This window comes from Coccinella septempunctata, chromosome 6 (genome assembly GCF_907165205.1).
Source record: "Coccinella septempunctata chromosome 6, icCocSept1.1, whole genome shotgun sequence".
Lineage (NCBI taxonomy): Eukaryota > Metazoa > Arthropoda > Insecta > Coleoptera > Coccinellidae > Coccinella > Coccinella septempunctata.
The window spans coordinates 4,721,355-4,744,052 of NC_058194.1; the positions used below are offsets into that span (position 1 = coordinate 4,721,355).

The 22,698-nt window shown below is 37.9% G+C and overlaps 2 protein-coding genes across 2 annotated transcripts; one reads left to right on the top strand and one right to left on the bottom strand.

Moving 5' to 3' along the window:
- Positions 1-2,993: 2,993 nt before the first annotated feature.
- LOC123315899 (uncharacterized protein K02A2.6-like) lies at positions 2,994-4,301 on the bottom strand. Its single transcript, XM_044901803.1, has one exon. It carries the CDS (start codon positions 4,299-4,301, stop codon positions 2,994-2,996), a length of 1,308 nt encoding a protein of 435 aa, XP_044757738.1.
- Positions 4,302-20,630: 16,329 nt separating this feature from the next.
- On the top strand, positions 20,631-21,431 carry LOC123315900. Its single transcript, XM_044901804.1, has one exon. It carries the CDS (start codon positions 20,631-20,633, stop codon positions 21,429-21,431), a length of 801 nt encoding a protein of 266 aa, XP_044757739.1.
- The last annotated feature ends 1,267 nt before the right edge of the window (positions 21,432-22,698 follow it).

Consider the following 22,698-nt stretch of genomic DNA (forward strand, 5'->3'; position numbering starts at 1 on the left):
AGGCAAGAAGAATAAGGTCTCTTTAATCTGGGTTCCCGGTCACTCGGGAATCGTAGGAAAAGAGAAGGCCAATAAACTTGCCAGAGAGAGCGCACAAACGCCACTCACTGGCCCAGAACCCTTCTGTGGTATAGGAAAATGCACCTACAAGAAGGAGTTTATGGAGAAGGAGAAAGCCGAAAGGGAAAAACTCTGGCGGAATCTCCCAGGAATGGATCACTCCAAAAAGTTCCTTCGGAACTTTGAAACTGCTGGATCCAAAAAATATCTGGATCTCAGTAAGAACCAACTACACCTACTCACTGGCTTTCTCACAGGACATTGTCGCCTAAAGAAGCATCTGTTGAGAATGGGTTTGTCGGACACTGACGAGTGTAGATTCTGTGGGGAGGAGGAGGAAACTCCTATTCACCTGGTTACGGAATGCTTCGCCATTGCAAGCCAAAGGAAAGAGTGCTTTGGACGAGAAACTTGTAGGAGTGGGGAATTATCCTCGTTGAAGCCGTCCCAGATATTGGATTTCATCAGATCTCTGGATCTGGAAGGCGAGCTGTAAAGGGCGCAATGAAAACAGCTCTGTTAGGGGGCACAATAGACCTTAAGGTCGCAGTAAACTGTAACCCCTTCACACTATAACTATAACTAAGACTCTTCTTTACCAAATCTTTCTTCTTCTATAAGGAGTCTTGCTGTCAAATTGTTCAGTGTTTGATTTTCAGCAGAAACACTATCCCATGCTGATTGGAAATGTTTATATTTTTCAGGTAAGGCCATAATAATTTTTTTCATCACCATCTTCTCAGGAATTTCTTCACCCTGCTGCTTTAGTTTGGCCACTAGGTTGGTGACTTTGGTTAAAAAACAGCTAATATTTTCACCCTCGAACTTCAGATAATAGAATTGTTCGTTCAATAAATGAGTGCTGACCTCTGATCTTCTTTCGGAGATGTTCTCCAGTTTGAGCCACATTTCCTTGGCGGTTTCACACTGCATGACGTGAGAAATAACTTCCTCCTCCATCCTCATGACCAGGGCTTCTTGGGCTTTGGCATCCTTTAACCTCCATTTGGGGATTTCTGTTGCTTCAATGGAAAAATCTTCATTTCCACAGGTGATTTCATACAATCCCTTTGATAAAAGAGATACCCTTGCTTGGGACTTCCATATATTCCAATTTGTATTATTCAACTTAATAGGAGAAAGGGCCTCCATATTGACCTCGTGGTATCGGAGTACAAAGAACGCAGATCCTTCACAGATTACTATATTTTGGAACACTAATAGGCCGTGACTGGGCCCATATCCTTTTGATCTTTCGAAGTAATAAGACAAGGCTTATGCGCTGAAAGTATAGAGTGGAAGTTTATACCTCCAGGTAGTCCACATATGGGAGGAGCATGGGAGAGGATGGTTCGATCTGTGAAAACCACTTTAAGTATAATTCTTAAGGATAGATCACGACGACAAGAAGTTTTTCACACAGTTATGATAGAAGCTGAACACATAGTGAATAGCCACCCACATATCTTCATTTCCAGAAGACGAAGAAAGCCTTACTCCCAATCATTATCTAATTGGGAGTTCTGGTATTTTGAAACCACTTGGACTTTTCGATGAAACAAAATGGAACGTGAGAAAACAGTGGCTCATAGCTGAAACTTTGAACGAACATTTTTGGAAGAGGTTGGTCAAGGAATACATACCTACCTCGACAAAACGCACGAAATGGTTTCATGGTTCAATCAAAATTTGAAAGAAGGTGATTTAATAGTTTTGATGGATAGTAAGTTGCCAAGAAACAATTGGCCTAAAGGAGTAGTATACAAGACGTACCCAGGAAAGGATGGCAAAGTTAGAGTTGTAGACATTGAGTCGTATGCATAAAGAAGAGTATTTGCTTTTACTATAATACTATCTTTGTCAGTTGCTTATAAAATGTATAATTTTTTTTCAATAAACTGAAGTGAAAGCATTTACTACTTCTTTATGCATATGGCCCATTGAATTGAAAAGTGGTATTTATCGTAAGCCAGTATCCAAGCTATGTAAGGTAGAGTGTTTAGAGATGGGTGAAGAAATAGTTTCTTCACGAGGAGGAGAAAATGTTGAAGATTAATTTGCGTTACATTATTTATTGTTCTGAATGTTCAAATCAAGTATTTTTTGAGTTGTTGACAGTAGAAATAAATATTGATTGAAACAAGTTGTCAGTCGAAACTGGGAAAAAAATAAAAAAGATTTTCACACAAAGGGTGTTTTTGTATAAACTCAAACAATATCAATCTTAGAATGATCAGTCTCAAAAAGCGATATTTTTCAAAGGGTGTGTGTGCTACTCCAAATATAAGTCAATAATCACACGTCTTAGCACAAAATAGTTTCATTTATTTTCTCCATTAATTCAATCTAACACTTCATATCTAAATCCCAAAAACCCCGTAACTATAACAACTATAAAAACTCAAATCTCCTTCATTAACATTCCTGTCGACCATAGAAACTTTGCTGCTGACACGTTCCACTCATACTTCAGTCTGTACAGTGCCACATTCCCTCCATTTTTTTCAACTTCAGTAACGGCAGCTTTCCTGATACTTTAGATATTTCCTTCTCTGGTTCACTTTCGTTGATAAGCTTCGGAGATAAGGGATGTGTAATGGGATTTGGCGATTCTGACCTAAGATCTGGTTTGTTTCTGGAAATATCAGTTTCATCGCACCCCTGTATTGGTTCGGGGAGTTTCTTCAAGTGGCTAACGTGCCTTTTTAATATCTGGCCATCTTCACTTGAAAGGGTTACTTCATTTCCCTTCCTTTCCACTACAGTGAACTCTTCGTTATTGAATCTCGGTATCAGTTTGTTGGGAATTATCATATTCTTCGCTAAGACTTTGTCACCTTGTTTTATTTCGATTATTTTTGCTCGTCTTGATGAATCTTCCTTTTCCTTTCCTTTTTGTTTATTCACCATGTCATTTTCGCGCGCTTCTTCGTCTACCGGCTCACTAGATCTGCCATAGATGGGATTTTGTCACGAACGGTTCTGTTGAACATCAGTTCTGATGGTGATTTACCGGTGGTTCCATGTGGCGTTACATTATACATCATTGTAAATTTTTGAAGTTCCGTTTTGAAATTTTGTTTATTTGGCTGAGCTTTTTGTAATCTCTTTAATATAGCCCTATTCATGTTTTCTACCTCGCCGTTTGCTTGAGGCCAATATGGTGGTGTATGGATCAATTCAATATTATTGTGTGAACAATAATTCTTGAATTCTTGACTGGCAAATTGGGGTCCGTTGTCCGCTCTAATAGATCTTGGTATTCCTAGGCGACAAAATATCTCTGACAAGTGATTTATAATGACAGCGGAGGTAGTCGTTCTGAGAAATTTTATTTCTTGGTACCTTGAATAGTAGTCTATTATGACCAAGAATTGATCTTGATTTGGCAAGGGTCCCATAAGATCTATTGCTACACATTGCCACGGCCCTTCCGGGAATTTATGCCTTTTCATCGGTGGTGGTTTATCCGGAATTGTAACTAATAAGCAGCCTCTACAATTTTTTACAAATTTCTCGACTTCTCTGTCCATAAATGGCCACCAAACCTTGGCTCTCAGTCTCCTTTTCATCACCGTCTCTCCCGGATGCCCCTCGTGAGCTAATTGTAATACCTCGGCTTTCAACGAATCAGGTATAACTAATCTACTTCCTCGAAGAGTTACTGATCCTATTGTCATCAGCTCTTGGCGAAAGGGGTAAAGAGCTTTTTTGTCTGCAATTTCCCAACAATCATCCTTGATCTTCTTTACTGCATCAGATATTTTCCGATCATGTTGACTCTCACTTATAATTTTGCTAATATTCATAGCTGCTGGTGAGTCAATTTCAAGCAGGGCACAGACGTGATATTCGTTTTCCTTGTCGAACGATGACTCTTCATAGAGTTGACATAGTCTTGATAATGAATCGGCTATATTTAGTTTCCCCGATTGGTAGATAACTTTGAATTTGTAAGCCTGTAGCCTGAGAACCCATCTTTCGATTCGAGCTGGTGGCTTCGACAATGGTTTGAAAATTGCCTCTAAAGGCTTGTGGTCCGTAACTAATTCAAATTCCAAACCCGCTAGATAATAATGGAAACGCTCCACGGCCCAGACGATAGCTAAGCTTTCCTTTTTTCGTTTGCGAATAGCGTTTTTCTGTAGCCGAAAGACTTTTACTAGCGAACGATATATCTTGTGGTGTTCTTTGTTCATTAAACTGTAGCAGTACAGCTCCCAATGCCACAGGGCTAGCATCTGCTACTAGACGGGTTCTCAGCTGAGAATCAAAGTATGATAATATCGGTAGAGTCGCCAGCGATTTTTTTAGTTTGTTAAAACTTTCTTGCTGGACTTGACACCATTCAAACTTCTGGTTTTCTCTAATCAGACTCCGGAGTGGTTCCGTTGTGGTTCCCAGATCTGGTATGAACTTCCCTAGATAGGTGACGAGTCCAAGAAGTCTTGTTTCTTTTTTTGTAGTCAGTGGTCGGAACTGCAATATTGTTTTTATTTTCGCATGGTCTGCTTCGATTCCTTTGTCGGAGAGCTTGTGGCCGAGAAAATAAAGCTCTTTGACCTTTTTTATACATTACTTCAGTCTGTACAGTGCCACAGTGTGTTAACGCCGAAAATAGATTTCTTCAAATTTTATGTTTTCATCCTTCTAATTTGTCTGATATGTCAACAGATGTCGTGATATACACGTTATTTGAATTCTTCTCGATATCGCGACTTGTGCTGAGCTGAATGAAAAAGAATCAGAATAACATAGATTGCTACCGAATTTTCTTGATTACTTATTGCGTGATTTTCAAAGTTATTGTTCTACCGTTTCCTTTTCAAATTACTCAGTTTAGTACTTTACGAAATTAAGTGCTTCTGATAGTGAAGTTTCGCTGTTTTGATTACACTTCTTGAGAAAGAAACTAAAGAAAGAACCATCAATATCCCCATTCAGATAGTAGATTTGGGCCCCTCTCTGTACAAGGATTTCTTTGCGAGACTCCCGTCCTCTGGCCAGCTGGATTTAGGAGAATTGCGGGTTTTCCAAGCAACAGCCCCAACATCTCAAGGTAAGATTTTTTCTTATTTATTGATGGTTCTCTAAATTATTATTCTAAATTCAGCCTCCGGACCAGCGAAAAAATTTACAGTCCGCTGAATTCTTAACATGGTCCTATCGTGCCAAATTTTGTAATTTAGAATATTCAAATTCAGCATCGATATTTTGTACAAAGCATCCTTCATTTTGAATTCCCTTGCGACGTTGCAAGTGTATGAATAATTTCCTTTTGAAAGGGAAATCTTTCATTTGACGTTGCCGGATTTAACTTTTTTTTCGAGAATTTTCGGCAATTTCGGTTCATTTACAATGACTTCAAAAGCTAAACCGGAATCGATTGATCCTGAACTGATGAAAGTTCAGAGTAAACTTCTGCCTCAGAGGAATAATATTTTCGCGACCGTTACATCTATTTTTAATAAGTGCAAAACATATTTTTCTAATAATCTTGCTAAAGTTGCCTACTTTGTCAATCAACTTCCTAAATATTCTGATAAATTTGAAGAAGTTCAAAATGAAATAGAGGCACTCAACGAGATAAAATAGAGATCTCTCAAGTACAAGCCTCCTTCGAGGAGATACTAGCCTCCATTCATAGTATACAGTGTGATTTAGCGAAACAAAATGCAGTTTTGACCACACCTGATACCACCCCTAGCACTACACCAGTACCACAGATGCTTCCGACTATTGCACTTCCTTCATTCGATGGTAAAATAGATAATTGGGTAGAATTCATTTCCTTACATGACTCATTGGTTCATAAAAACTCCATGATAAACAAAACACAAAAATTTCAATATTTGAAAACCATACTCAAGAGTGAAGCTCTAGCTGTTATCAGTGGTCTTCAGTTGATTCCTGAAAACTACGGTATAGCATATGATGCTTTAGTTCAGCCTTTCCAAAACCCTAGACGCCTTGCTTCTGTTTATTTCTCGAGATTACTGCAATTCAAGTCTCTCTCATCCTTCATTGTCATCGCTCAAAGATTTTTTACATAATCATGAAACAGCCGTGAATTCAATAAAATCTTTAAGAATTCCAGATCTTGCAGATTTTCTGTTATTTTCTTTGGCTTTGAATAACTTAGATTCGAACACCAAACGTGCCTTTGAAAAATAAGTTGCAGTCGAAAGGCATTCCCACTTATAAACAATTAATTGAGTTCGTAACGCAACAAATTCGTATAATGAAACTTTCCAAAACCGCTGAAAGCAATTCTTCGAGACCAAGACCGCACGGCTCAGACGCCCTTTTGGTGAACTCTGCAGATTCTTCTTCTTATGATGGTAGAACTTTCGCTTGCCCCTTGTGTAAAAGTTCGCATTTTTTGCATCAATGTTCACGGTATCAGAATATGACATTGAATGATAAATATAAATATCTGAGAGAAAATTCACGTTGTTTCAACTGTTTAGGTCGACATCGTAAAGAAAACTGTAATTCTCGTTCAGTATGCCGCTACTGTAACACAAATAGACATCATACCTCTCTACACCCCTCTTCTCTTACTGCGTCTCCCTCTTCTACTCAAAATTCACTAAATGCACCCTGCCCCCCTCATGGTCGTGACTCATCTGAAGCTGAACCCATTCAGTCTGTGTCATGCATCGCATCTTCTGGTAGTTCACCAATTCTTCTTGGTACTATAAGTCTCCTAATTGAGGATTACACAGGTAAAAAACACATACTTAGAGCTGTTTATGACCCTAGCTCTCATATATCTGCCATTACTAAGTCCAGTGTTTCCTGCTTGGGTTTGAAAATTTGCCCCCCTACTTGTTCTGTTGCAGGTTTGGGTCAATCGAACTTTCGTATATTTAAGTCCGTTGATGTTTCGTTACATTCACGGCATTCCTCTCGTATGGTCAAGGGCCATGTCGTTCTTGATAACATTTCGCATCCGCTTCCTCCTTCGGAACTCCCTCTGGTGCGTTCCAAATTTGCGAATTTGCAGCTGGCGGATGATGATTTCGACTTACCTTCTTATATTCACTGAAAAACAAATTCAAATATCTCAATTTTACCGGATCCGTCATAACTTGGTCCGTAACAGAGGAAGAGTGTAATGGGAGGAGGTGAATTCGTGCCCGACAAAATCAGGGGGTACATAGGTCTTAAAGAGCAAATTAAAGGGAATATATTCACTGAAAGAAAATTCAAATATCTCAATTTTACCCGACTTAGCATAATTTTTCGGATACACAAGTTCGGGGTAGTGGAGGGTGAATTCGTGCCCGACGAAATCAGGTGGTATATAGGCCTTGAAGATCATATTAAATAGAATATATTAACTGAAAAAAAAATTCAAATATCTCAATTTTACCCGACTTAGCATAATTTTCAAGAAAGAGAGGAGGGGTGTGATGGGGGGTTAATTCCTGCCCGACAAAATCAGGGGGTATATAGGTCTTGAAGAGCATCTTAAAGGGAATACATTCAATGAAAAAAAAATTTCACCCGACTTAGCATAATTTTTCGGACACACAAGTTGGGGGTAGTGGGGGGTGAATTCGTGCCCGACAAAATCAGGTGTTATATAGGTCTTGAAGAGCATAGTAAATAGAATATATTCACCGAAAAAAAAATTCAAATATCCCAATTTTACTCGAAACTAGAAAATTTCCATTTTATTGACCCACTTGCTCGTTATTCATTCCTAGAAATAGTTCAGATACTTATTACCCTCACCTCTTTTCAAGAACATCGTTAAATTTCATTTTCATTACTACTTTTCAATATCAATCCCGTACCAGCCTTTATTACGAATCCAAGATACACCGCGAGCGGGCCGACCGCTTCACCGAGGCGCCGAGGCAAACGCGTGGCTGGAACTCGTGGCTGCTTCCATACTGGTAAACAAGAACAGATATTGAGCTTCATCAAAAATAGTAAATACCTGTTTATCACCAGAAAATACAAGCCTCGCACAACGATGGATTTTTCAGACTTAAACCGATTGACAAAGCTGCGGAAAAAATTATGGAAAAATTATCAAAAAATTATCAAAAACCTGAAAAAAAAGTCAATAATAAGTAGAGTAATTTCAATGCGTTTTAAGCAAATCAAAATAGGGAACAGAATAATACATACCTTATCAGGAAAGAATACACAGCCTCGAATCACCAAAGCAGCACAATTTTTTGTAAGATTTGGAACTGTTCACGACGAGAGAGTTGAAAAAAAATGAATCGGCATTTTGGAAGTACTGCAGAACGTGAACATGAGGCATAATATTTTTCTTTCGATTTTGAAGCTTATTTAACAATTCACAAATAACCAAATTGCCTACTAAAGGGATGTAAGAAGTAAATAGAAAAAAAAGTGCAGTTCAATCTGGGTGGTAAGGAGAGCGGGCGCCGACAACAGATATTTTTTATTACACTGAGTAATACCAGCGGCAAAAATGTACCTGATATGAAAAGGCACAAAAGAACTGAGATCTCTGTACGCAATCGTAGTAATTTTTGATGATTCAAAATTCAATGTAATGTGAATAAATTTCTAGTGAAATAATCAATTGAAATAAATACTCATTATAATTTTTTCATATAATAGTAGATAGAAAAAAATTGAATTCAAAAAATTCTATATGAAATGTTTTTCAGACATTTCAAACGGAATTTGTAGGTCAGCCCTTTTGGGGGGCCCCTAATCTCGGGGGCCACAGTGCACTGCACACTCTTGCACCTGCGTAGCTACGCCGCTGGGTACATAGCAGCTTAATACGGAACTAAAAACTGCCATGCCAGTCTGCTTCGATTTTATTGCAATTCATGTACAGCAATCTGTAAGAATATTCACTACCCTCCGGTAGTTCGATTCCGCAGTAGCGTCCAAATCATTATTACATAACATGAGAAACAGAGTTTATCTCATAATGGTGGTCGTGGGACAATCTAAAATCGGACATAAATTACCAAAGAAATAGATTGCTTCAGGACATTTTGAAAACAAACCTGTTTCCAGAAATTATATCACTTCAACAAGTGTATGTTTTTTCGTAGTAATTATCTGAAATGAAAATACAATAATCGTTTTAATGCTTCAAAGTTAACGGAAACCCTTTGAATAAATTGAGATGGAAAGCAATTGTCATGTTAATTATAGTCAGGTTTTCCTGAAATGGATGCAATGAATATTCAATTAGTTCAATAAAATCCTACAATCGTTTATTTCATTCACCCTATCACAAGATCACTTATAATAAATTAAATATTCGTCCCAAACTATTGCTTTTTTTTGCGTAGCACTGATAAGTGCGCAAACGGAATTGATGAATTTGAATTGGGAAGTGATTTTATAATAACTAAAAAATATATTTTCATTCTTTTCATTCAAAATATTGCCATAGGTTTTGATTATACTACCTATATTGCATTTTATATTTTTCTGAATTTGAACACAATTCACCTAACATTGTATAAGTAACGTATCATTAGGTATTAATAAATCAATGATACCTATTCAATAATTCGCCAGTGTGGGCCTTCTTAAGAAATCATTTCATGAAAAGTTTGGGAAACAAAGGAGAAGAAAAAGTTCGGGAAATAAAAGGTGAACATTTAGTATATACATCAATTCTACCTTTGTAGCAACTACGAAAAGTCGATTAAACTATTTTGTTATAAAGGATCAAATAATAGGTAGCTTTACAGTATGTTCGGAGTGTTGTATAAGAAGTCATACTTTTTCTTCAATGTGAAAAAAAATTTGCCCTTCACGACCCTCGACATCTCATCAAGAATGTCAGAAATTCCCTCTGAAAAATGGACATTGTATTCGGAGGTGCCGCACTGGTGAGAATGTTTCTTTGAGGGACATAAAAGAAACGTACCTACCAAATTGACTCTAGGAATACTCTTTCTCGTGCTCTTCTGAGGGTAAACGAAAAGTCATATAAACTCAAACGCCTTTTATAGAATGAAGGTTGAACTTGTTCTTCTTCTTCTTCTTTCTTTTGCTAGGACAATGTCCTGACTTCTCCAACTTTTCATTCGATGTCCTGTGACGATGAAGTCCAGGAGTCAGCCCATCTCTTCGGTGGTCTTCCTAAGGGTCTAGTTGTGTTCGGTTTTTCCTTGTATGCGGCTTTGGCGAGTCTATCGTCCTGCATCCTCTCTACATGCTGTCTCCATTCTCTTCTTCTCCCTCGTATTCATTCCTAGAAGTAGTTCAGATACTTATTACCCTCATCTCTTTTCAAGAACATCGTTAAATTTCATTTTCATTACCACTTTTCAATATCAATCCCGTACCAGCCTTTATTACGAATCCAAGATACACCGCGAGCGGGCCGACCGCTTCACCGAGGCGCCGAGGCAAACGCGTGGCTGGAACTCGTGGCTGCTTCCATACTGGTAAACAAGAACAGATATTGAGCTTCATCAAAAATAGTAAATACCTGTTTATCACCAGAAAATACAAGCCTCGCACAACGATGGATTTTTCAGACTTAAAGCGATTGACAAAGCTGCGGAAAAAATTATGGAAAAATTATCAAAAAATTATCAAAAACCTGAAAAAAAAAAGTCAATAATAAGTAGAGTAATTTCAATGCGTTTTAAGCAAATCAAAATATTGAACAGAATAATACATACCTTATCAGGAAAGAATACACAGCCTCGAAGCACCAAAGCAGCACAATTTTTTGTAGAATTTGGAACTGTCCACGACGAGAGAGTTGAAAAAAAATGAATCGGCATTTTGGAAGTACTGCAGAACGTGAACATGAAGCATAATATTTTTCTTCCGATTTTGAAGCTTATTTAACAATTCACAAATAACCAAGTTGCCTACTAAAGGGATGTAAGAAGTAAATAGAAAAAAAAGTGCAGTTCAATCTGGGTGGCAAGGAGAGCAGGCGCCGACAACAGATATTTTTTATGACACTGAGTAATACCAGCGGCAAAAATGTATCTGATATGAAAAGGAATATAAACTCAAACGCCTTTTAGAGAATGAAGGTTGAACTTCTTCTTCTTCCTTTTGCTAGGACAATGTCCTGTCTTCTCCAACTTTTCATTCGATGTCCTGTGATGATGAAGTCCAGGAGTCAGCCCATCTCTTCGGTGGTCTTCCTAAGGGTCTAGTTGTGTTCGGTTTTTCCTTGTATACGGCTTTGGCGGGTCTATCGTCCTGCATCCTCTCTACATGCTGTCTCCATTCTCTTCTTCTCCCTCGTGACCACCTTACGACATCTGGCATATTATCGCACCGCTCCCGGATCTCACTGCTTCGCTGTCTGTCCCACAGTGTAACGCCTGTGATCGCTCGCAGCGTCCTCATTTCGGTTGTTCGTAGTGCTCTTTTCGTCCGGCTAGTGTCCGCTCTCGTTTCCGCTGCGTAGGTGAGGTTGAACTGGCTATTCAGATCTTCAGCAAAACCTTGTATTCAACCATGATGACAGTAATTTTAACTGGTGAGCTGAAGTCTACAAGACAACAGAACAAATCTTCCTGAAAATGAATGATCTTTTTGACTGCCCCAATTCTCAGGCAAAATTTTAGGGCAATTATCTTCGGAGACTTGTGTCGCCTGTGTCGGAGAAAAATACCACAGCAGACCAAACCCCAAAAGAATCAGTTGATTTCATTAAGTCCTGGACTGTAGAGAAACATGTATCATGACAACAACATTAAGTGTGCAGTTTTATTCAGAATAATTCTCTGAGTAAATTAATTCAAATATGTATGCTCCTCACAGATAGAATTCATCTGAGGTATCCATTAAATATCTGTTCTTCTTCAATTCATTCTGAATGTATCTTGTGTATTTGTGCTAAAATAAATTCTTCATTCACTATCTCCTCCTCACATAATTGCCATAAATTTTTCTTTGGAAATTTAGACAGTTAAAATAAGATTCATTTTCAGAATTGATAGGACACTTGTTTCTGGCATTAGTTGCAATTACTGACATCATGGTTGAATACAAGATTTTGCTGAAGACCTGATATTTAGCAAGTTTAATCTTAACTTTCTTGAAGGCGTTTGGGTTGATACGACTTTTTCGAGTCAATTTGGTACGTTTCTGTAATGCTCCTCCAAGAAACACAGCTTAATAAATATTAGATTGGAGAATCATAATATAATTTGGAGACGAATATATGAATGTCGCAAAAAAAGAATCGAGTCTGCACAGAAAAAGTTCTAACTATATATATATATATATATATATATATCTGATAAGGAGGAAGGATGAACCTTATCCAACCCCTAGGTTACGATCATAATCTGCTTCTTTATAGGTTTACTGCTAAATCCTTAATTGAGTGAATATGAATATTGAACATCGATTCACAAATCCCTCAAGATAATCTCGTGAAACATAAACGGAATCAACACTCGGAAAGTCGAGATAGAAGAAATAATATCAGAGAGACAACCTGATATTATAGCCCTACAGGAAACAAGAATAAACCGGAACAGACGACTGAATTTCATGAATTATGAAACGTATAGATGTGACAGAATTACAAACACCGGAGGAGGAGTAGCAATATTGGTGAAAACAGATCTGAAACACTACTTCAAAAGTAGATCCGACGAAACACAAGGAGAAACAGAAACAGTGACGATTGTTGCCAAGTTAAATCGTCAAAGAGTCGAAATCACCTCGGCATATAAGCGACCACCAAACAATTTATTGAAAGAGGAGATAAACAACATGTTGAGAGGGACAAACCCGAAAATCTGCATCGGAGATTTCAACTGTAAATCCCCATTCTGGACCAGCAGAGCAGAGAATAGAAATGGCAAAAAACTCAAGGATTTCACCGAAAAACAAAATGCCATAGTGATTGGACCAGAGTTAATGACATATCTTGCTTTTGGTATAGGAATACCAGATGTAATAGATATCGCGATATTGAAAAATATAACTCAAGAATTCTCGATTGAAACTTTGGAAAATGAAACCTCAAACCACAATTCCGTGGAATTGACAATTGGTAAGAAAGCTTACGAAAAAAGCACGAGAAGAGTGAAGAGACCAGCACCAAGTCATCCGCATGGCGATACGCCTAAAGCAGTAAAAGATCTTAGACGAGAAAATCGAAGACTCAGAAGAATATATCGGATGAATAAAAATTATCTGAATTGAAGGAACTTCAACCGCCATAGCCAAGTTCTGAAAAATGCCCTGATAGATCTAAGAACAAGCAGATGGAACAAAAGAGTTCCAGAACTCAATACAATTGATCATTCTGCATGGAGAATGCCAAAAAGGCGACGGGGAGAAAAGACTAAAACATTAGCGGACTCGTTCGAACGAGAATCGAGAATAAATTACAGGATAGACGATGATAATGAAGATCTGGTAGAACTGGTTGGAGAAAATGATGAAGAAATGGATTAATTACCAGCTGCTGCTGAAATAGACAAACCAACATCGCCAAATGAAATCAGGGAAATAATTAGAAGTTTGAAGAAGAGGAAAGCTCCCGGAAGCGATAAAATAACGAATGTTATGTTAAAAAAATTACCTAGAAAAGGTGGAGCCGCTCTAAAAAATATCGCGAATGGAATTATGAGGACAGAACACTACCCAGAAAAATGGAAAACAGCGGAAGTCATAGTGTTCAGTAAACCATTCAAAGAGAAGAAGCTCCTACAAAACTACAGACAGATAAGTCTGATGTCGGCGTTAGGAAAAGCAGTAGAAAGAATTATAGCCACGAGGCTAAATGAGGAAACCGAAAATCTGAAACTAATACCACCAGAACAGTTCGGATTCAGAAGAAAGCACTCAGCAGAAAAACAATTATTGAGGCTCACAGAATACATTACAGAAGGATTCCAAAATAAACAAGCTACAGGTCTTGTTTTACTAGACGTCGCCAGAGCATTCGACAGAGTATGACATGAAGGATTAATATACAAGATGAGATGTGCTGGATATTCGATCAAAATATGCAAGTTGATCCGGAATTATCTCAAAATAAAAGATTTTACGTGAAAGTGGAAGGAGAATGCTCCACAACAAGAGATATAGAGGCTGGAGTACCCCAAGGGTCAGTACTTGGCTACTTCTGTACAAGATATACATTCACGATATTCCGAAGAATCCAAGAACCATGCTAACGTTATATGCTGGCGACACAGGCATAGCAACTCGACACCGCAACCCAGAAGAAATAGAACGAGGAATATGGATCAGTTGCCTGGGGTTTCGCGGCAAAGAGCCACATCAAAAGAATTCAGGCCACTGAAAATGAGCAGCTACGATGTGCAATAGATGCATCTTGGTTTGTCAGGAATAGACAGATTTATAGGGACCTAAAATGGGAAACCATAACGGAATTCATGAACAGAAAAGCAGAGAAATTATTCGAAACAGCGAAAAACCATCCGAATCAAGAACTCAGGAGACTAGTGGACTACGACCCAAAGGAAGACAAAAGGAGAATGCGAATTCACCGAAGGAGACCAAGAGATCAATTAAAAAGAGATTAAAATAACAACAGAAACTTATTGAGAAATTCAATAAAGTGTTCATCCACTAGAGGATAAACACATTAATCTCAGCACGATAGTGTGCGAGTAGATAACCGACTAAGAGATGAACGGTGTATAGGCAAATGCCCGGAACCAAAATTCAAGAAGCAGTTAAGGGTTTTTAGTGGGTCTCGAGCTCAGGAGAGTGGGAATCCCCACACTTGTTCCCCCTCAGGAGAGGGTTGTTCGTGTGACTTGCAGATTTCAGATTTTTCCCCTGCTACACCAAAACAAAGAAAAATGTACATCGCTACTATTCGAATCATTTTGTGAACGCTTCATTCGATGTGGAATTTAAGAGGTCAATCATTTAATATTTAATGTTTTTGTGTTTTCCTTCAATTGATAGTTTATCCTGTCTTTTTCTTATTTTATTCTATTGCAGGTTGATTTTATAGCTTCTGACAACTTATCATTGAGGTTTATAATACTTTATGCAATATTTCAATATGTATTTGGACAAAAAACTATTACTTTTCATTCCTCACACAAATTTTCAGATTAGTATCTTGAAGCCAAACCTCGAAAAGGTTGTTTTTATGCTTGTACCCAATTCAATTGAAATATTTCATTTACCGAACACTCTGTAACGTAGGTATATTGAAACAGGAAGATAATATTGAGTATTTTTCAAGAAAGGTTTTTTATTCATTTATATAAATGATTTTTTGAAGAACGAAAGCGATTCTACGGAAAATAAATTGAACTGAGAATGAAACCTTCATTATTTTTCATGATTATTCACAATTGCAGTCTTTCATTGTGATGAAATATAGCGGACATTTCCATACGCCGTACCTGAACATCATCAACTCAATGTCTAGCCTATTCATGAAACATCGCCTAATAGTTCAGTCACCCACCGGCAGATGCTAGGCTGAAAAATTTCAGTTCTTCGAGGCACAGCTGCGCCCCTACGTACCGAAGAAGGAACTACAGCTTATTTTGGCTTCATTTCTTAGAACCGCGTTGTTACCCTAGGTGGGTTTAATACTCAATGCTATTTCCGAGGAATTGACCCATTCGTTGTCCGTGAAGTTAGCACCCACTTTTTCGAAAATGAAAAAAATTTTTTGTTTGCATTCGTTGAAAATTCGTTAGTAACTATTCGTATTCGTTCTTAACTCGTGAGTAACTATTTGTAACACAAATATTTTTGTTTGTAACCTAACCTCTAATGGAAAAATGACTCTCTCAAAATGCGAAGTTAGCACCCTTATTTTCGAAAATGAAGATAATATTTTTGCACATTTTTGAAAAAAAAGATTTTTTTTTTTGCATTCGTTCGTAACTCGTTAGTAACTGTTAACTGTTTGTAACACAAAAATTTTTGTTTGTACCTCAAAGAATGTGCTAGAAAAACAACGCATTCCGCTGGGTGCTAACTTCACGGGCGCCCACTGTTCGATTTTTCGCGAAAAAAGAGTACAGTTGGGAAGTCCAGGGTTAGTTACTATTTGTAACACAAAATTTTTTGTTTGTAACCTAACCTATAACGGGAAAATGACACCCTCAAAATGCGAAGTTACAACACACATTTTCGAAAATGAAGATAATTTTTTTTGCATTCGTTCGTAACTGGTTAGTAACTATTTGTAACACAAAAATTTTTTGTTAGTAACCTAAACTATAACAGAAAAATGACACCCTCAAAATGCGAAGTTCTTCCGATGAGTTATTTGGGGTTCTTTTATATGCCGATGTGATTTCGATTATTTGCAACAATCGTCACTGTGTCTATTTGTGACTCGTCAGATCTTCCTTTAAAATAGTGTCTCAGATCTCGTCTAACCAGTAGGGCAACACCTCCTCCGGTGTTTGCGATTCTGTCACATCTATATATCTCATAATTCATGATGTTTAATCGTGTATTCGATTGTATTCTTGTTTCTTGTAAGGCTATAATATAAGGTTTTCTCTCTGATATTATTTCTTCTATCTCGGATTTTCGAGACCTAACCCTATTTATTGTATTGGAGTTTTTCCTCCATCTCTCTTCCAATTTTGAATATGATTTTGTTGAAAATTTTTTCAGTAAAAGTGTCTAAATTGTCGGCGGATTCAGAGAATTTTTTGTGTTCTTTTGTTTTGTTGATAGGTTTTGCTTGGGGCGTTTTCTGTTGTTCCTTTTTCTGTACTGGCTTAGGTCCTTTTTTTTTCTTGTCGTCTACTTTGGAGAGGGTGGGCTCCCTTTTCTCCTGGACTTTTTGAGGAAATGTGCTCTGCTGAGCCGATTTCTGGCCTGTTTTCCTCTTCCTTGTTACCAATTTCTATTCGCTACATCCTTTGTAGCTTGCTGGATGGCCTTCTTCGCCGCACAGAACGCATGTGGCATTTCTCTCCTCACCTTGTCTGGTAAGTTCGCAGTCTTTTGTGCAATGATTGCCCAAACATTTGACGCATCTGTATGGAAAGGAGCACTTGTTTTGGGCATGTCCTTACCTCTGGCATCTGAAGCATTGGCTTGGATTTTCTGCCCTTCTTTTTGATTTCACTACAATGCTGAGATTGTAGAGGCATCTCATTTCGAAAATCTCCTTTCTCTGAGTTTTGACCAGGTATAAGGGTATAAGCTTTTTGGTTTTATTGAATGTCATTCTGGACACCTCGGCGTCATGGATTCCTTGAACTTTGAAATCATTTTTGATTATTTCTAGGTCAGAATCTATTGGGAGATGCCTTATGACTGCGTAGATCTTTTTCCCTTCCTCCATCTGGTAGGTGAAGTACTCCTTACCAATCTGGTCCAAATACTTTGTTATGTTCCTGTATTCGTCCACATTCGAGGCTACGATCCTAATTCCGTCTTTCACGACGGTTGCTCTGTTGTAGCTGAATTTCTTCATGTAGAGAGCTTTTGAGATCTCTACCCAATCGGCTGTACCCATCGTCGTGATGGGTGGAATTCTTTCTTTTTTAGGTAACTCCGTTGCCTTTTTCGCGGTCTCTTCGTCTCTTCAGACGAACTTTCTTTACGCGCGCGTTTTGTGGGCGGCGCGTTCTGGGTTTTTGCAATTTGAGTTGTAAAATTTTTCTTCTTTTCCGGTTCTGGAGCTACTTCCTGTTTGGAGGAATTTTTGGGGACCGCTACCGGCTTTGCAATTTCTGCAAATGTGGGGGATTTCTGTGCCGTAATCTGTTTTGCAATTTTAGCAAAACTAGGGGATTGAGGCGCTTTATTCTTATTATTTTCCACTTTCAAGAGGCGTATCTCTCCGACCACCTGAGCCACGTTTTCAGTTAGTTTATTAATTTGAGCCTTCAACTGCCCATTCTCTTCTTTGAGCCTTACAAGCTCCTCTGCTTCTCCATCGCTGAAGTCTTCGGTGTCCGTAGCTTCCATGTAGGAGCTCTCATTGTCTGAGACTTCCGACATGGCTTTTTGTCGGTATTAAACTATATGAGGTATTTCTGAATAAAAATGAAATATTTGGAATCCTCCCTAAAACATTACTCTAAAGCTATGTGGCTAAGTTATATATTTTCTATACTATCAGAAAAATAAATCGACTCACCCGTGATATCAGTGGAACCATCGATCAATGATCTTGACTAAAGACACTGAATTTGAACGAATTTCCGCTCTATAACACATACACATATAGAACTTACAAAAACTTCGGAAGTTTCGTAGACGAAATCAAAAATTCCGTAGCTTCGCTAGTGTACACATTCACTTCGGGAATGTGTACACTTCCGCTTTCACTTTTACGGCATTGTGAACACGTCTGCTTCAGCCGAGTTCTCATTCGAAACTGAATGCAAAATGTCTTTCACTGCAGTAGCCCGGTTATAGCTGAATTTCTTGGTATAGAGAGCTTTTGAGATCTCTACCCAATCTGATGTACCCATCATCGTGATGGGTGGGATGTTATCCCTTTTAGGCACTTCCCTTGCCTTCTTGACGGTCTCCACATCAGAAGAGGTGCTTCATTTTTGTAACGTGGTTTACTCGGAGAAACCTAATCTCGAGCGCCAGCTATTCTTTTCAATAGGAAGAATAGCAAACCTACCAGAGTAGCTGCTAGCCGGAGACAGAGCTCGCTGTTATCTAGGGTGGTAGCGATAACGAAGAAGTCAAAATCGAATGATATAAAAGTTTATTTACACCTTCGGAAACTAATTATATGTACAAGGGAGATATGCGTAGGTATGAACTATGAGTGAATCTATAAGCGAACATACATTCAGGAAATTCTATCCGGTCACGAGCACTTTATGAAATTCATACCGGGTGTAGTGAAAAATTAACGGTTCAATAAAAAATGCGCCAACCAGAACTGACGGAACGAATGCTAAGGACTTGCTATACGGTATCGGGATGTAGTTGTATTTCTCCGGAAATGAAACACAATAAGGGCGGATCTGTTCGAGACTTTTATTCGCTACCCCAAGGGCTATAACGCACCATGACTGACAGCGAAGAAAAGGTCTATTTTTAGCGCAACTACGGGATTTCACTGACTACGAGCGGTATCTCTTATTCTCTGCCCCAAGGGCTATAACGCGCCATGACTGACAGAAAAGAAGAGACATCGGATTCAACACCTATGACGCGGAACGCGGACAGGGGGGTTGACGGGACCTTCCCTTCAGTACCCCAAGGGCTTACGCGCCATGACTGATAGCGAAGGGAAAAGTCAGACTCGCGAAACAGGGTAAAGAACGATAAAATACAACATAAAACGATACAGTACAGCAGTGTCAAAGTTAAAGAAGTAACGGCGTAGGTCTAACAAAGAAACTGAACGGTACAGACGGGGACCTACCTCCTTTGTTTCAAGCACTCGCGGAACTCAAAGGATTTAAAAGAAAAACTAAAAAATTAACTCTAAGTAGCACTGATGCAAACACAAAATAATTATTCTTCAACGGCGAAAGAAATACGGAAAATTAACTGAATTTAAAACCACGTTAGAAAGCGAAAAATCGAAATACTGAAGCAAAGTCAGAGAGCAAGTCGAAGAACTGAAGTAAAAGTCGAAAAAATGCCCGTCGCGGGGGAAAATTTGCTTTTATAGGCATATCCCCTTTCACGGTAAAAATCTGAAAATTCCAGAATGCGACAAGAATGAAAAACGTCGTCAGCTCCGGTTTATCGCATATCAACAGATGAAAAACGTCGAAATCTTCAGCGGCATGTAAGAAAAACAACGTGAAATACAGATAAGCGGTTTTTTACATTTACTCTGCCTATCGGAATGAACGTACGGAATATATGAGTTCTTGAACTTTACCGAATTTGTCTTTGAAATCAAATGCAATACCCTTATTCATATAAAAATCTTCAGATACACAATGAGCAAGGGAGTAGGATTCCGGAGCATCAAATAAATTGCCAATTTTTTCGGTCACAGTTGAACAATAATATATTTCATTTGCATTAAAAAGCTTCTCAAATTTCTCGAATGATATCTCCTCAACGTCTGCTTCTTCCAAATTAACAATCATCGACTCGTTATCGTTATTCGTATTTTTCTCGGAAAATTCTTTATTAAATTTCTCCATATAATCAAAAAAATCTTTGTTGTGAATCTCGACTCTCGATAGAGCATCTGCATTTGATGTCATTGAAGATGTTTCGTTGATCGGGCACGGTGTATGGATAACATATTATCTGGCACGTTCTCGTTATTCGCTTGAATTCAGTGGTAAAAAGTGGATACTTTTCGGTGAATTTGATATTGTTGGAAGGCAGAAAAATTTTGCTCTTACTGAGAGTATATTTTATGGTTAATATCAATTTTATTGGAATCAACAAGGGCGAATTATTGTTGCTTTTCCCATCTCCTAAGTTATTTCATACACGTGTGAAACAATATACTGCTGGTGAATTAGAGATAAGAAATCGAAAAAATGGGAAGATCCAATAAACAGTCATCGTCAGTGGCGGAACAGGCAAGTTGTGGGAAATGTAATAGAAAATTTTCTAAAACAGATTACAAAGTACTTTGCACTGGCCGTTGTAATAAATGGTCCTGTGAGAGTTGCACAGGCTTGCAAAAAAACCAATTAAAGGAAATGGCGAAGTCAAACATCACATGGGAATGTACAGAGTGCACCCAAAACAAGAGAAGATCTATTGTTCGAGAAATCAGCTCAGATGATGAAGATAACCCTGATGAGGATGAGAGAATCACAATTGGAGACATTATGAGGGAGATGAGAAGTAATCATGAAAGAGTTACCATGGATATGCAGATCTTCCGTAGGGAGGTCACTCAGACTCTACAGTTTTTGTCGGACTCATTTGAGGAACTGAAACAGGAGAACAAGTTGATCAAGGAAAAATTGGAAGGGGAGCAGAAAAAGTTAAATATTGCTAATGCTAGGATAAAAGTATTGGAGGAAAGAATGGATGAGATTGAACAGGCAAGTAGGAACAGGAACATTATACTGACTAATGTGCCTACACAAGAATCAGAAAATACCAATGAGCTGGTGCGAAAGATAGTTCAAACTGTACATGTTGACTTAAGTGGAGAGGAATTTGTGTCAGCACGTATTTCTAGAAAACCTAATGCACCAATCCTGGTCAAGTTGAAAACTGAAGATACTAGAAGGAAAATACTGGAAAAGCGTAAAACTTACGGAACACTGAGGATGAATGACTGTGGTTTTCAGCAGGAAAACATCGTTTATTTCAATGAAGATCTACCACGGTACAAACAAGAACTATATGCCAAGGCCAGGAATTTCAAGAAGGAACATCAATATGCTTATGTATGGGTGAAAGACGGGAAAATATTCATCAGGAAAACCGAAGCAGCAAGACCACTTCATATTAGATCGGAAAAGGATCTAGAACACCTAGATCAATAACATAAATGTAGTTAATGGTTCGATTTACAGCTTTTTTTTTAGTTATGGAAAGTTACATAAACAATTTCAAGGTGCCTAGAATAAAAGATAAGATTGTATCTTCCAAGGAATTTTGTGAGTCTGTGAGTAATGATAGTTTAAATTGTTTCACATTATTACATAATAATATTAGAAGTGTGAGTAAGAATATTGATGAATTCAGGGTTTTCATTGATGGGTGTTTGGGGAAGTTGGATTGTTTGATATTAACAGAAACTTTTAAAATTTATGATAAGAATCTATTTAATTTACAAGGTTACACATCAGTGTATAATATGGGGGATCTTAACAAAAATGATGGCATACTAGTATATGTGAAAGATGGTATAGATTTAGAATATGAGTTAGTCAAAATTGGTCCGGTAAACGCCATTCTTTCGCGCCTGGGGCTTCACTCTGTGGGTATAAACATACTCGCTGTATACCGCTCTCCATCTCTATGTCCTTCCGAGTTCATCTCAGATCTAGAAAAGTTTTTGAATATAAATAAGCCAAATAATAGAGTATCATTAATAATTGGTGACTTAAATATAGATTTACTGACTGATTCAAACATTAGAGAGGAATATTTAAACACACTAAGTGAATATGGATATTTATCAATTATAAACTCACCAACTAGAGAGAAGGCTTGTTATGATCACATAATGTTGAGGGGTTCTCTACAGTTGGACACTGTCTGTCCCATGGTGGTTGATCATTTGATCACGGATCATAAACCAGTAGCAGTTAAATTTGCACTCCCTAAAAATTGTAAAAATTATGTTAATAATGATCAAAGTAGGGAATTTGTAAATTTCAAAAAACTTAGACAATTACTCAAAAATGAAACATGGAGTAGTGTTATGAATGAGGATGACATCCACCTCTCAATGGATATGTTTTTCAGGATTTTTTCACAGTACATTGAACAAAGTAAGTATAAAGTCAATTTTAAAAGAAATGAAAGAAAAAGCACTCCATGGATCACCAAGGGACTAATCAAGTCAATAAATCACAAAAATAAACTTTATAAAAAATGTAAAATAATCCAGAAAATATATTACTGAAAAATGAATTGAAAGAATACAATAATATTCTGAAACAACTGATTGCGAAAACAAAGACAGAGTATTACAGGAATAAGATCAACAGCAATGCGAAAAATCCAGATCAACTTTGGAAAGTCTTAAGAAATATTGACAAAAACGATACAACCAAAATTCAACCAACATCGGTGGTAAATGAA

Bases quoted from the DNA above. Each gene is read 5' to 3' on its own strand.
- LOC123315899 (XM_044901803.1), bottom strand. From the start codon at position 4,301: ATGCTAGCCCTGTGGCATTGGGAGCTGTACTGCTACAGTTTAATGAAC.
- LOC123315900 (XM_044901804.1), top strand. From the start codon at position 20,631: ATGGCGAAGTCAAACATCACATGGGAATGTACAGAGTGCACCCAAAAC.